Below are 16,312 nucleotides of genomic sequence, written 5' to 3' on the forward strand. Positions count from 1 at the left end.
CCTTCTCTATTTTTAATTTGACACGTGATTTGAATATTTCATATTCTCAATTCTAAATTATTATAGGGAATTTTAACGAAAAATTCATGATACTGTTAACTTTAATGAAAAATCATATTTTTACACTAAAAAGTCAATTCTGGTACTATTTACTTTACCCTTTATTTTGTCCTTATCGTTAAACTCAAAGTTTTCAAACCATTTTCATTAGTTTTCCTATTATTATAATCTTCATACAGCTGTTTCAAACTTTGAATGTTACGAGATCAGCACAGTTTTATTCAACTGATCGAACCATTTATGTTAAACCGTATACTATTTAGAGTATGACATTGTCAATGTAGAAAACGGTTAAAATTAACACTAAAATCCCAAGTGTGCGTGCTTCTGATAAAGAAACATAACAAGTGCTTCCTATAAGCACTTCCAACCCTTTTTCAAACAATCATAAACATCTAGTAGTCATATAAAACATTTTTAGTCATTTCATAAATGATCTCAGTCGTGCCCTTTGTACATATTTTAAAACATATCATTAACATGTATACCCACAATAAACTAGAACGAATCATAAGTTATATTGTATCGAACTCACTTCAAATCCTAAGTGATGTCATATTTGTGCGAATTGTAACTAAACCTTCCTTCAACCAACTAAAAATCGAATAATGCTAAACCAACTGATCGTGTCCAATTTTCTCCCATATTGCTTTGGATCCTCTTCACAATATTTAAATTTTTATAGAAACGTCATCAAATTCCAAATGGGTTCCAGCTACACCATAATCTATAAATGGGTAGAATCTTGAATCACCATTTCAATTTAAGGGGATCTAGAAAATGAGTGCAACCAAAATTATAGTCTGAGAAACTCTGATGCGATTCAGAAGGGGCATAAATGCCAGAGTCTATTATAATTTTTGTTAAATACGAGTTTAAACTACATTATTGTTAATTTATTATAAAGTTTGCTTCTTTCCATCAGTATATATAATACTGTTTCTTAAAAAAAAAAAAAAATTACAAGTGAATTGGTACGTAGAACTGTTTTGCCAATAATAGTCCTATTACGTCATGAGCCTATAGCCCTATAGTATGATGTGTCACAGGCCTCATAGTTACCACCATGCCCTTGTTTGCAAGAAACCATCAATGCCATTACACTTACTCACACAAGATATTTTTCTATAATTTAATACATATATCTATATGTATGGGGTATTGCTACTTGTCATCATTCATTCTTCAATAATATTTAGTTAACCAAAATTTCCACCAAACAATTACAATATCACTCGATTTTTTTAGGTATTTTAATGAACGACAGTAATTTTATTGAAACAATCGATATTTCTGAGATTATGAATAATCATAAATAGATTCGTTTTGAGGTTGTAAGTATATTCTGGCATTGGTAATAAGAGTAATTAACTTTCCTTTAAGCTTTTGTTATAACAAATAAATAGGTTCAGCTTTTCTTTATTTTAAGCATTAACAACACTAGTTGTTGTCATTTAGTATCACGATCTAGTAGTATTCTTTTTCGTTTGTAAGTAAGATGTCTTATGTTTGATTTTTACTAAAGGTGATTGCTAGCCCATTATGAGACTTAACCCACCCTTCACCCTTTTAATGTAGATAATACCGTTTGTTCAAATTTGTTTTTGGGGAGAATCAAACATAAAACCTCTCACTTATAAATGAAGAGGAATATCACTAAATTGTAGTACTAAAAAACAAACGACACTAGTTTATAGATATTAAAAGAGAAAATATAGGGAAAAAAATTGCATTACATTTACCAGGAGGATATATTTTTGTATAATATAACGTAAATTGTTATTGGATATTTGAAATTTTGAGAATTTGATTTGTAATTTACTTTTAGTTATCGTCTCAATTCAATAAAATTGATCACTTTTCATTTATTTTTTTGGCAACTCGTAAAGTAATGATATTCATACTATATTTTTATACCATATTTTCATACCACCTTAGGTGACACTTGATGTGGATAGTTATATCATTTGAATTAATCAGATTTTTAAATTTAGCTCATTATTTAATAAACTAATAATTAAGAAAAATTAGTTAATTAAATGATGATTATGGTATACGAGATGTCACCTAAGATGATATAAAAATATAGGATAAATAGCATTACTCTAAAATATAACGTTTTTTTTTTTGCAAAATAAAAGGAGAGAACATTTTGGCAATTATGTTTTTCGTCACCAGAAAAAACATCAAAGATGGTTCATATAATTTCAAGGAAAAATCGTACTAAATAATAAATCCAATTGAACTCTGGGGACCAGCAGGCCTGCCAAATTTTCCACGGCTAGGTCCCACAATGAATGTCCACAAATATCTCTTGCCATGTGGATCTGTGCGATTGAATGATTACATCAGAAGCCTTCCTTAAGGCTGTAGACCAATAAAAGCACATTGCAGAAATTTTTGTGTATATGACACTTTTCTATTGTAAAGGGTTGATTTTACCATATACAATAATTAAAATAGTACATTTTTTTTTTAGAAAAACAATATATTTTTTATTAAAGAAAATAAGAGAGTTCGGTTAAACTACACAATGAACAGCCTAAGTAAATTAGCTTTCTACGAGGTCGAACCTAAAATCTTTTACTTAGACAAACTCCAGTGGTGGGTTAAAAGCCAAATTACCCCCTAAAATTTTCCCCCAAACCCACTCCAACCCAAGGGAAAATTTTGGGCTAAATGCTAAACCAACGCCAAATTCCCCAAAAAATTTAACCCAAAAATCGGAGTGGACTTCACCCAAAATTTAGTCTACATATTTATTTTAAAAAAAAATTAATTTAACAAGAAAAATAGCCTAAGTTCATTCTTTAATAATTCAGGGCTAAAATTTTAGGCTAGAACGGTTGGAGCAGAAAAGCTGTTTCTAGACTAAAATATTTGGCTTTTAGCCCAACCATTAGAGATGGTCTTACAAATGAAAATGAATATCACCAGATCATAATACTTATTGGATACAATAGTAGATTAAATATATTATACAGTTTTTTAGCATTCTAAACACTCATGTTTAATTAAGTTCGTTAATTTTATTTGATTTATTCAATTTAATAACTAAAAATAACACGTAAAAATCACCTCTCTATACACATAAGTGCTGGACAGCTTCTTCTCTCGGCTAACCTGAACTTTATCGGTCATTGTTAAATGATTTTGTATTATTACTAGTTGGCGTGTTAGTACAACCTTTTTTTTTTTTTTTTTTTTTTTGGAAAATAGTGTAGTAAAACAATTTAGATCGGAGTTTCATGAAAATATCTGTAACTATCATTGTCAGAGTCCTTGCAAAATATTTACCAATCTTTGGACCCCCATCGTCCTTCACACTCATCATCTTTACAAACTTCAGAAATCAAGCTGGTAATTCGTGTTAGTTGGATGTGATAATGTTCATGCCATGTTAAATATAATTTTTACTATTTAAGTAATCACGACAAAAAACTTAATACTAGCTCAAGCTGTTTAATAACCGTATTTTATTGTGATTGATACACAATACATTGTGAGTCATTCGTGTTACATTCGTATTCATTTCAAGCAACAATCAATCTAAACTCAATAATTATGTATTCAACATAAGTTGTTTATGTACTTGTTGGATGTGCATATGGTTTTAGAACAATTTGTGTTACATCCACATTTGTGTCAAGTAACAATCAATCTACACTCGCTCATTTCTTATCAATTCGAGAATTTTGTTATAATACTTAAAAAGTACTAAATACTATTAGACATCTAAGTACTAAATATTGTACGAATATTCAAGCCGTGTTATTTTGTTGAGTATAAAATTATCGTCCTGTAATAATTCAAAAGAAGTTCCGTACACACTAAATCCCTCAATAAAAAATTTAGAAAAATTCTTCACAAAAAGGCACGCATCTCAATGACTCAAAAAAAACAAAGGTTTTGTTGCCATCATAGCAAATGGTATAGTGCGATTCTATTGAGCTGGCATTGTCATTACACAAATCAAAAACTAAACAGAAATGTTACAGAGATTCTCTCAAACTGACTCAACATAGACTATCTGATATATTACTATTTAAAGTTAATTTCAATGTTAATATTATAAAAGAGTAATGTTAAAGAGATTAAATCTGAAAACAAAAAATTTCAAAACTTAAGAACATAGAAGTTAATGATTGATTGATTACTTAAACGTTGATAAACAAGTTTATTTTTATTGATGATATATCATTTAGTTTATAAATTTAGTCTTTATTCTAAAATATTATTTTAAAAAATATAAAATAACAAAACACCTATGTAAAGTTTTACTTTTGAAAGAATCTCTTTTAATGTTTTTCAAAACAAAAAAACAAAGATAAAGTGAAGAAAAAACCATTCTCACAATTTTTCCCCAATTCCCATTCCCCAGCTTTTCTTCCAATACCACCAAGGGGATGCTTCACCCACAGCTGGCCTGGCCAGTGAACCAGCTGGCCTGTACCATGCTTTTGGGCAGGGACATGTCCTACACTGTAAGGCACTAGTGCCCCTCCACAGCTTCACAGCGTTGGCCAGCTAATAAGTGGGGAACCCACACAGGCCAGATTAACGGCTACATTTTTAATCTTTTTGGCTCTGTCCACTCCATGCATTTATCGAAATTTGAAATCCTACGTGGTGGCTGATGTGGTGTTTGAGCCGGTGACGTGGATCGTGAGTAGCTGTTGAGAGAAGTGGCTTTTGAAAGAAGCCGAATTAAAATTGGGCTATAAAAGCCATTGTCTTTGGTTTGTGTCTCCACAGACTCAGAGCAGTTCAGTGAAGAAGAGGCTCCAATCTCTCTCTCTCTCTCTCTCTCTCTTCTCACACTGTTCACACTCTTCTTCTGTTCCAGTCTCTTCTTCTTGTGCTTCATGGCTTTTTCTCTGAGTGTTTTTGTGAGTCTTGCATTGCTGGGTTTGGTCAGCTCAGCAAAATTTGATGACCTTTTCCAGCCAACCTGGGCTCTCGATCACTTCACCTATGAGGGAGAGCAAGTTCACATGAAACTCGACAACTTTTCCGGTATTTAAAAAATCTCCCACATAAAAACAACCAATCAATTCCCAAAAATGTTTTCTTTTCAGTTTTGAAGCAATTACGTTCTGATTTTTTCACACCAAGGAAAATAGCTCTGTTTTTTCGCACCCTCAACGAAATCGTTAATTTTCTTGTTAAAAATACTTTCTTTGCTGCGGAAACACTGACATACAACCCTCGAGTCACCGCCGCGTCCTGCGTCGATATCAATAATACAATGGTCCTCGTTTTAACTTTCGCACGTAACATTGTATTATTGATCTGCGACGCCGGACGTGGTAGGAACGTCTGGAAGCCTTTCATTTCATTGACTAATGACATGCTGGGTTTAAAATTTGGGTGCTGGGTTTTCAATTTAAGAACTTTATGGGTGTTTAAATCATAGACCTCTTGCTGGGTCTAATATATTGCTGGGTGTTAAATTTCAGGAGCTGGGTTTCAATCCAAGAACAAGTACTTGTTTGGAAAAGTGAGCATTCAGATTAAGCTCATCGAGGGTGACTCTGCCGGAACTGTCACTGCTTTCTATGTAAGTAAAAATCCGAAGTGTTATTTTTTAGGAATAATTAGAAAATATTTATTTCTTACCTACTTCCCCTGTTTTCCTCGTGAAAATTCTGTACTTTTCCCCATTGATCTGCATTCATTATTTTTTTGTTTCTATCTATATTTAGTAATTAATTTAAATAAATTTAATTAATCCCAGTAAATAATATACTCTGATCGCTCAGTAATTTTATATCTTTATGGTCCCAGCTAACATCTATCAGTTTCTGACACTGATATTTTATTCCATTTATCTGATTAGATGTCATCGGACGGTCCACAACACGATGAGTTCGACTTCGAGTTTCTGGGGAACACTACAGGGGAACCTTATTCAGTGCAGACCAACATATATGTCAATGGTGTGGGAAACAGAGAGCAAAGGTTGAACCTTTGGTTCGATCCCACCACGGAATTCCACTCCTACTCCATCTTCTGGAATCAGCGCCAAGTAGTGTAAGCGTTCTCGACTTCTCGATTACGAATTAGTAAACGGACATTAATCGTAAACATAGCAAAACAAAAAGATAGTGTCACGAAATCAGCGTGTGTTGGTCTGTGGGCCACTCTGCATAAATTATATAAAAGTTGGAAAGAAAAACAAAAGCCAAGCCATGAAAAATGGGGAACGAATCTTGCATGATGCATGTAGGGACAGAAGTATTCTTCTGCTCTGTTTTTCTGTCATTGGCATTTTTGCATGACATAACTTATGTACAATCGGGACCCCGAGTAAGACGGTATTCCAATCTAATCAAACATTGTTATTTGCACTAACCTACTTATATACTAATATTTAATTAGTTTGAGATACCACTAATCAATCAAGCATTGTTGCTTGTTTTATTAGTTTAGGATACTGGGACAATAAAATTATAGTTCTACTTGACCCCAATAGAAACAAGAAAATAAAATATAAAGTGTCTTCAATGATGCGTAGAACTTAGTGTTACGGTTATAATATTCTTCTGAAAGTTCTCATCTTTGATGTTCCCAAAAGAAACCCATTATATTAAAACAAAAAGAAAGGACCAATAAGCAAAATTATATGTGGGATTTGCATAAGTAGTTGACAATAGACATTGGCTTATATTATATTCTTCATCAATTATTGACATTTTTTGTTTGTTTTTATTTTTGTCAGGTTCCTAGTGGATGAGACGCCCATTAGAGTCCACACCAACATGGAGAACAAGGGGGTGCCCTTCCCCAAGGACCAAGCCATGGGTGTCTACAGTTCAATTTGGAATGCAGATGACTGGGCCACACAGGGTGGTAGGGTCAAGACAGATTGGTCCCATGCACCCTTCGTCGCAACCTACAAGGGCTTTGACATCAATGCCTGTGAGTGCCCAGTTTCTTTTGCAGCCGCAGATAAGGCAAAGAAGTGCAGCAGCAGTGGTGACCAGAAGTACTGGTGGGATGAGCCTACTTTGTCCGAGCTCAATCTCCACCAGAACCACCAGCTCGTGTGGGTTAAGGCTCACCACATGGTCTATGACTACTGCACCGATTCCGCTAGGTTTCCGGTGACTCCACTTGAGTGCGTGCACCACCGCCACTAGTTGATGGTGCGAGCAATAACAATCGAGAACGAGAAGGCGAAAGAAAGAAACATTGTATAAAAGAAATCAAGAAGGGGGTTAAAAAGCTATATATAAACATGTGCTCCATGTTTTGTTCAATTTATTTTTTCTTGTTTCTTTTGCTCGTGTAGCTTTCGGGTTGTATGGTAATTTTAATGTGAAATATGAAGTTCTCTTTTTCAAACTCTTTGGGGGATTTTGTCCAATTTTGCCGACTTGCTACTACCAAAAATTGTACAATTATGGTATAGGTTGCATGCTTTAACTGTGGATTAGGTCACGGGAAAAACAATCGTATGAAAGAAATGGTGAACCCCAACTTTTGATCATTTTTGTATGGGGGTAAGATGTAAGTTCAAAACAACTCGGGTATAGCTCGGCTTATTAAGAGTATTCATCTTAACTTACTACAAGAGCAAAAGTAGTGAAGTAGCTCGATTGGTTAATAATATTTACTCTTACAACTAAAATTATTACGTATGATTCTCCCTCCTTCAATGTCGTTTTTTATAAAAATTTTGCGTACATTTCAAATTGTAATGGCTTTTTAGCCAAAATGGTTCTTGAAATTGGCATAGCATCTCACTTTGGTCCTTAAAATTTAAAATCGAGAAAAGTGATCTATGAGTTTGTCTACCGCCAATCATTTTAGATCTTGTATAAAAAATCTCTGTTAAATAAAGATAAAATGACAAAATTTAGATTTTTATTTAATATAAATTTTTACGGAATAACCAAAATAATTGACGGTGAATAAACTCATAGATCATTTCTATCGATTTCAAATGTCAATGATCATTTGGACAAAAAAATCAATCGTAAGTAGATTGTATCTTCCAGGATTGGATTTTTACCAAAAAAAAGGAGGATTGGACCACCGGGTACTAAATAATTGTAGTCCATGATTAAAGTGAAGTAACAAGGAACCAAAGTGACTGGCCATAAGTGTTTGTGATTCAAATTTTTGAGTCACGGACTTCAAATCACTTTCCTTGTAAAAGAGGAATGTGGGAACAAAGTCTTTGTTGGTAGTTGTTACCTTGTATTTTTAACACTGATATGACATTACTTGACATTGTCTTAGACAACACAAGAGTTTGAGTCTTTGGGAGGAAGAAATCAAAGAAATATAACAATAATACACTTTGAAAGTTTCTCTTTCTGCTTTTCTCGAGTTATTTCTCGTTCTAATGTAGTGTAGATTGTCGTTTGCATAAAAAAAAACGGTTATGTTGCGTTCTTGCTAATATTGTTAAGAGTATTTTAGTTAAAATAGTTTTTGAAATTAGCATAACTTCTCATTTGGCTTCTGAGATTGGCATAACCTCAATTTAATAAACAATAATACCAAATGATTTGACAAAATCTGTGTGTATATTTGTTATTTTAGTCTTATTTAATGGATTTTCACGGAATGACCAAAATGATTGACGGTGAACAAACTCATGAACCACTTCTATCGATTTCAAATTTCAAAACTAAAATAATGAGTTATGTTAATCTCAAAGATCACTCTGATACCATTTTAACTAAAAAGCTTATTGTTGAGCCAAGGCTTACGTATAGCCCCTGCGACAAACATGTGAAAGACCCTATAGTGATTAAAACTTAGCATTATATGCATGATTGAGTTAATAAAATAGCTTTTTTTAGTTAATTTTATGGATCATAAAGGTTCCTTTTTTTGGGTCATCAAATCTTCAATTGGGTGTTTCACTACAGTCCAAAACCGAGTGTAATTTGGGATAACTTTACTGCTTTTGTGCTAATGATTTTTGGACATAATTCAAAGGACTAAGGTCCCCCATATAAGAAAGGATAAGAAGGGGGATGTGGAAGGAGGTGGTATTTCTCCAATCACATTGAAATAATCTGGGGCATTGTAAATAATGGAAGAGGACACTAACAAGAATTAAAAGATAAAAATAAATAAAAATGTGCCATTTAGTATTACTGTCTGATGATATTCCTCTTTATTTGTAAGTGAGAGGTCTTAGGTTTGAATCTCATGAATGACGAATTCGATACCAAATTAAGTTGCCCATTGTGTGGCTTAGTCAAACTCCCCTTCCTCTTAGTATAAAAATATATCATTGTACTTAGAAAAAATTGTGCAGAAGGAGAAAATAGTGCGCAAAATTATCTTGCATAATATAAAGCCTGAAATAAAAAAAAAATGGTTAAGATGGTTTGGACACGTGAACAGAGTACTTACAAATACTCTAGTTAGAAGATGTGATTATAAGACAAAGGCTCGGGATAAAAAGGTAGAGGAAGACCAACATACAGTACTTGGAGCTAATGGAAGACTTGGCACAAAACCGAGCACAATGACGTTCTAAAATTCATAAAACCTCATTCCTAGTAGAATAAGGCTTTTTTATTGTTGTAAAAAAGTGTAAAAGCTAAATGAAGCCATATTATTATAACAAACTAAATGACTCACCTAAGGTCCCTCTTCAACTTAAAGTAATGCTTAAGAGTTAAGATCATATAAAATTATAGCTCTGAACCCGAACGAAAATGACGGATTGTCTATAAAGTGTCAATAATGTTAGTAAATAATATATCAAAATGCTATCAACTCATTATCGAACAAAATTAAATTTTTCAAAAGACGAACGTCATACACTGAGACTTACAAGCTCATGACAAAGACCGCTCAGCTCTAGTGCTATGAAGAGATGGAGCTACCACTCATTTAAGAAGTATAAGATAAGGTGGATGATCAATAGTAAAGGCAATAATTATATGTGTTGTGTGAGTAAACACATAAGGTCCCATCCCATTGATGCCCACCGAATTTTAAAGACTGGAAAAAGGGTTGATCGATCATTGAGTACAAGATACAAGTGAAAGCATCAGAATATCCACAGAAAGACAATGATGGCATCGAATTTGGAGTTCATTGTATATGAAGTGATCAAAGTGGGAGACAAAGCTAAATGTAAGATGACCTAAAAGCGATATTATGCATTTGTTGAACAGAAAAATGAACTGTATATTATATGTAAAGGAGAAAATTAGATGCTTTTAGAGAATATCATAGATTTAACTATGGATGGTTCAATGGTTGGGGACGAATTTTAAGTTTGTATTCCACACAGCAAGTACATGGTTCGATTCTTGACGTGTGTGAATCCTATGATGGCGGGCAGAGGGAGGCCGAAATGCCTTTGTGTGAGTTTTCCTAACCCCTGATAAAGTAGACTACCGTGACAAAATCAGGAGTTGGTCTCTATTTATAAAAATAAAAAAAATAAAAAATAAAAAGAATATCATAGATTTAATTACAAAGAGCCTAACAAAAATGTATGAAAATATTTCATCTTAAGTACATGTATTAGTAACATGAGGTGGCGATTGTATAATGGTCACGAATCAAATCCAAGGTTTACATGGTTAGCCATTTTTATTTTTGGAATGGAATAGTGACTATTTTGAATACATGTGATATTGTCTACATCAAAGGCAGGGGAGTAGAGTAAGTCTTACAATGGGTTAGCCAACAATAATTTGGTTTGAATTCACCTTTGATAAGAATCGAATTTGTCTTTCACTTACAAATGAAGAAGATTACTAATCATAGGAAACTATCCAAACTACGAGTGTCATGTCAATAAATTAGGATGTAGGATGATTATGAGAATAGAGATCTTAGACACCATATTTAGATTGACACTCTATTGATTTGGAAAGAACAATGATTTTCACTCATGTTTTTTTCCTTCTGTACTCTAAGAGTCTAAGGCATTGTTTTTATCTCTGGATTTTACTTTGATTTATTTAATAGCATTAAAGAGGAGAGAAAATTGGTGTGCAAAAATCATTCCCAAAAAGAATAACAAAATTAAAAATTTTAACTAAAAAACAAAAGGATACTAAATAGACAATCAATCGTGTATGAACCATGGTTTAGTGCCCTTATCCCTCGAGTTATGTTTTGACTTGAAGGTTTATAAGTAGTTCATATTGTATATAATTTTTGCAATAAACAAGAAATACTAGAAGTGACAGGCTGAAAATGCTTATAGTTTTTTAGAGTGCTTAGAAATACGATATCTCTATGACTCGGAGAGCGGCGTGGCTAATGTGTTAGCAAACTGATTATTTGGTGTGAAATACATTTTTAGGGGTGCATAACGTTCGTAATTTAAAAAATATCTCTTGCATATGCGAAAGTGCGTGCAGAGACACTAGTGATAAAAAACAAACTTTCATTTAGGTTTTGAGCCCAAAATTATTAGTTTCATGGGCTCTCTTTCATCCCACACTTGACAATATTTGGGCCGGAACTAGTGTCTAAAATTCAAATAATGAGAAAAATCCCAAGATTAAAAAAAAAGGAGCTCCAAAATTTACAAATCCATCTCGGGGCAAAACTGAGGCGTTTAGGGCTTATTTGGTTTTTTCCCTTGTCATTTTGTGCTGTGTCAGTTGTGAGCTTGAACCTCAAACTCTCTTTCCATGGAGCATTGACCATTTTTCTCTTCCAAGCTCTGCTGCCCCCTCTTCAGATACCAGCCTCAATTCTTAAAGGGGGTCCCGGAACAAAAACAAGGTAACAGTTTCGATTTTTTTTTAACATCAAATTTTGCTGAGATCTGTGCTAGTTTAAAAATTATTTGACAGATTTTATTTTTCATCCATAATTTTAGATTTTTGGTATATAAATTTTTTAAGTTGCAAAGTTGAGGCTGTAGGAAGGGTAATGTTCATCTTAGTTTTGGGTAATGTTCATCTTAATTTTAAATTTTTATAATTTTCGATAGAGCTATATGACAATGTTCATCTTAGTTAAATTTTGTTATTTAGTTATTTTTTTAATTGGAAAGGTAATGTAAATTACAGTGGAAAATCTTAGTTGATTAATTGCTTGGTTTGAATGGTTTGTGCGGGAAAATTGAAGAGAAATTCATGTGGTTTTTTGGAAATTTGGAATCGTATTGCTGAAAAAGTCAACCTTTTGATTGACTGTTTGTATGCTTGTGTCGTGCCTTTCGTGCATTCGAAAATTAAGAAGTTGGAGGTAATTTTCGTGATTAGGAATCTATTGTTTTGAGGGTGAGCCTTGGCGCAACGGAAAGGTTGTTCCCTTGTGATTAAAAGGTCGGGGATTCCAGCCGTGAAAATAGTCTCTTTGCAAAGCAAGGGTAAGGCTGCGCACAATAGGCGTTCCTCCCCCGACCGTCGCAAAGCGAGGAGCCTTGTTGGCTTAAGGTCACCTTTTTAAGAATCTATTGTTTTGTCCAATGATAAAGTTGTTGGGGGTGTGTAGTCTAGTGTCTAGCTTAAAGAGTGCATTTTCTCGATAAGTTGATGGCAGCTGCTAATTTGAAAAATGTGTTAGGTTAGTACCGTATCCAATTTCTCCATGCTTAATCATGCTTTTTAGAGGTTAAAAATCTTAATCTTTCGAAGGTAGCGAAATCATCTGCGTTTTCTACCTTAGAAAGACAACTCCTTTTGTGATAGCCCTTCACTCCGGAGGGAGCTTCAAGAGGTCGCCGTCTAGGAGCTGCATTTCTGTTAGTTTCAGTGTACACTGAATCAGTACTAGAAGGAATTGTAGTTGCATTGCGCCCATATATTGGTTTGATCGGGTATTGGGTGTGTGGTGCATGGAGTTGAAGCAAGCAGTTTACCAGTGATTAAGTATTGCTTTGGTAATAAAGGTCATTTCTAAAGACAAAGTCCTCTTTGTATTGGCAGGTTACTCATCATTATTTTTCCTGTTGTTCAATACAATTTGAACTGCATGCCCAAGTTGGTCAAGATTGATACAAGACGGGATGGACCTAATCCTGTGGCCGAGACTCTTGCGAAGTGGAAAGAGTACAACGACCATTTGGATTCATGCAATGATGAGGGTGGACCGTTCCGTAGAGTACCAGCCAAGGGATCAAAGAAGGGATGTATGAAGGGTAAGGGAGGACCTGAGAACTCTCGCTGTAACTACAGAGGTGTTAGACAGAGGACATGGGGCAAGTGGGTTGCAGAGATCCGGACACCCAACAGGGGAAGTAGGCTCTGGCTAGGCACTTTTCCAACTGCCATTGAAGCTGCTCTTGCTTATGATGAAGCGGCAAGGGCCGTGTATTGTTCTGCTGCCCGGCTTAACTTCCCTAATATCTCAATTTCCACTTTATCAAAGGATTCTTCATCGACAAAAACTCTGTCCTCCCTTCCTTTGTTAGCATCATCTGCAGGTTCAGAATCCTCAGCGAGATCAGACCACTCGGGGGATTGTGCTGATCAGGATGAGGATCAGGTGAATGGTCTTTCATCTAATGTAGAGAATGATGATACGACAAATGTAGATCGAACAAATGAGGATCGAGATGATGAATGAAGAGTCGGTCTTTGATCTTCTTGGGCATAATGTACATATTCAGCATACATGCACGGTGACTGTGGGAGATGAGCAATTTTTTATTTTATCAGTCGAAGTACACTTGGGTTGGATGAAGTTTTCATTCGTTCCAATCTTTTGTCTTTTGATTTTATAAAGCGATTTAAGATCTTCGTCCTTCAGGTTTTGACACATTCGTATAAGCATGGGGCATGCCATGGGCATTGGTGGTTTCCGACCGTTAATGAGTTTATTGTAGGCTCTACATCCATCAATTAGGGTTTAGGGTCTAGAATTGTAAAAATCCTCGAAAAAATTATCACTAGCACTGCCAAATCAGGTACTTTTGGTGGAAGCAATTTTGAGTGCTTTTACGAGTCTGGAACCTTTTCAACTTTTTTTCATGTGATTGACATAAGCGTTTTTGGTTTTCTGAAAGAGCTTTTGGTTATCTAACACAGTTCTAAACAAACGTGTAGTCCAAGACTCATCCTATCAGGCTCTACTCCCGGCACATGGACGGGGTGCGTATGTTGTTCAGCTTCACTTGCGAGGAGGCTCGAGAACTTTTCCAGCGATTTCTGACTGAGCATCCGGATCCCAATAACGAAAATATGGTCGGATATTATAAGAAGTGGTGCTGGCCAAGAGAATGACGGTATCCTAGCTCTTGGAGGTGTTGAGGCAATGCACTGCATTCTGCCGACTCATTCTGATCTTTCGTGCACTGCATGTGAAACATACAAAAAGCATGAAGCACGACATCGAGCTTGGCATGCCGATGGAGCACTATCTCCGATTCACCAGGACCACCGCTCGATCCATTTCCTGGAGTTCTGCAACATGAAGCATTGAAGAATGAAGTATCTTAAGCCGTCAGAATTTGGATAAGGTAGTCGTTGCCAATGCTATTCGGCCAAAGACATGGTTTGCTATTGACATTATGGGCACAAACATGCCGACAAATGTGTTGCATCTATCAAGCCAGGCAAACATGGGATTCGAATTTAAGGGCAGGATTAGCATACCTCAACTGAAAAACCAAGGCCACAGGTATCCCCAACTAACCTAATTATGCACTCAAGTCTTGACCTTAGGAAGAACCTATGTGATAGTTGCAACTTACCAGTCCTACACATGGCCACTATAGGACCACAAAGCTCCCTTAAACATTACAATCAAATAATACATGTCATTATTATCATATCTTATGTATCGTTGTAGTTCAAGATGGCAAATTCACATAAATAATCCTTGTTAAGGTCTCATAAAGTTATGAGTGAACGTGATAAAAGATCGATGTACCTAAACTCGATATATCTTGATCACATATTAGAATTTTTTGTGGGTATAAATTGAAGAAGTTATTTTGTGCAACAATTCATTCGTATGGGATATCACACTCAGACTTGTAAAACTAATGTGGAGCTGGATGAAACCAACTACAATTGCTTGTGCTTTTCAGAAAGTGTGCTTTATGGAGCAAAATGACGACTTTTGAGTTTTAAAGTGCAAAGTGAAATCAAAATCGAGTTCCAAGAGTCAAAGTGAGATCAAAATGGAGTGAACTTGACAGAAAAAACATAAACATGGTAAAGTGGAGCGAATATTGAGTTGCAGTAAGTAAAGTGATGACTTTTACGTTACAAAAAACAAAATGAGATCAAAGTCGAGTTCCAACAGCGTAACTAAAAATAAACCTAACACTAATTATGGTAGTTCCAAATGGAAACCATGTCCACTCAATCCGGCTAAATTGTCATTGGGAAGGGATGACGCCATCCTGGTTAATTTGTCCTTGTTCTGGTTGACCAGTGAGTTCACCTAAACCTAAGTCACATAAATGTTGAGGAAATGGAAGCATGCGCATGAAAATGTGAAAAAAGAACCGGCGATGCGTTCATAACTTCATATAGTATTTTCCAGAATTCCACTGTATTTTAGGGGATATGAAAAGAGAATTGAATGTGCGGCCAAAAAAGTATGCGTTTATAACTTCTTATAGCATTTTTGAGAATTTTATAATAATACGGTGGCATGCATCGAATGAAAAGGGAGCTAGATGATGGTTCGGACACCCCAAAAATAGTTTTAGCTCTCTCTCACACACATCACACATGGGACCTACCCTCCCCCAACAACACCATACTCCCTTGAGCACCAAGCAACTGAGAGGAGAAACCCCAAATTAACACCACATATTCATTCCCCTCTATAAAACCCCCAGCTCCTCCCAAATCTCTCCCAACCCTAACCAAAGGTTCAGTCATTCAGCATCTAAAAGCGTCAAATTCCAAACCAAATAATACCCAGATTCTCAAACTCTCAAACTTTCAACCCAATGGCAAGACTTGGTCTGATTTCCGTCCTCCTTGCTGGGTTCCTTCTGGTTTCTGCAATGGCTGCCAAGAAATCTGATGATTTGGGCAGGGATACAGAACACTTTGCTTCCACTGCGGCAGAGCCATCGTCGGATAGTGAGAGCATGGAAGAAGTCGCAGCGACGGAAGCTCCATCTTTCCGGCGTTTGGGACCTGTTGGAAAGGGTGGAAAGACTGGAGAAGGTGAAAAGAAAGCTAATAATTCGGTGGCTGGTGGTGGTATTATTATTGCCGGGCTTCTCACTACCATTTCTGCAGCTGTCTTCCTCTACATCAGGGTCACCGGAAGAAGGGGTGGAGTTCAGTGATTATCTATCAGGACTATATCATCTGTAAAAAAATATACACCAAGAGAT

At 35.4% G+C, this 16,312-nt stretch overlaps 2 protein-coding genes across 2 annotated transcripts; both read left to right on the plus strand.

Annotated features, from left to right (window-relative positions):
• The first annotated feature begins 4,804 nt into the window (after nucleotides 1-4,804).
• On the plus strand, nucleotides 4,805-7,407 carry LOC137707621 (xyloglucan endotransglucosylase protein 6-like). The gene is made up of 4 exons (XM_068446532.1): nucleotides 4,805-5,076; nucleotides 5,520-5,620; nucleotides 5,900-6,093; nucleotides 6,782-7,407. Exons 1-4 carry the CDS (start codon nucleotides 4,926-4,928, stop codon nucleotides 7,200-7,202), a joined length of 867 nt encoding a protein of 288 aa, XP_068302633.1. The 5' UTR covers nucleotides 4,805-4,925; the 3' UTR covers nucleotides 7,203-7,407.
• Nucleotides 7,408-11,654: 4,247 nt separating this feature from the next.
• Nucleotides 11,655-13,688, plus strand: LOC137708662 (putative dehydration-responsive element-binding protein 2H). The gene is made up of 2 exons (XM_068447784.1): nucleotides 11,655-11,784; nucleotides 12,936-13,688. Exon 2 carries the CDS (start codon nucleotides 12,982-12,984, stop codon nucleotides 13,573-13,575), a length of 594 nt encoding a protein of 197 aa, XP_068303885.1. The 5' UTR covers nucleotides 11,655-11,784; nucleotides 12,936-12,981; the 3' UTR covers nucleotides 13,576-13,688.
• Nucleotides 13,689-16,312: the final 2,624 nt, after the last annotated feature.

This window comes from Pyrus communis, chromosome 11, assembly GCF_963583255.1.
Source record: "Pyrus communis chromosome 11, drPyrComm1.1, whole genome shotgun sequence".
In the NCBI taxonomy this organism is placed as follows: domain Eukaryota; kingdom Viridiplantae; phylum Streptophyta; class Magnoliopsida; order Rosales; family Rosaceae; genus Pyrus; species Pyrus communis.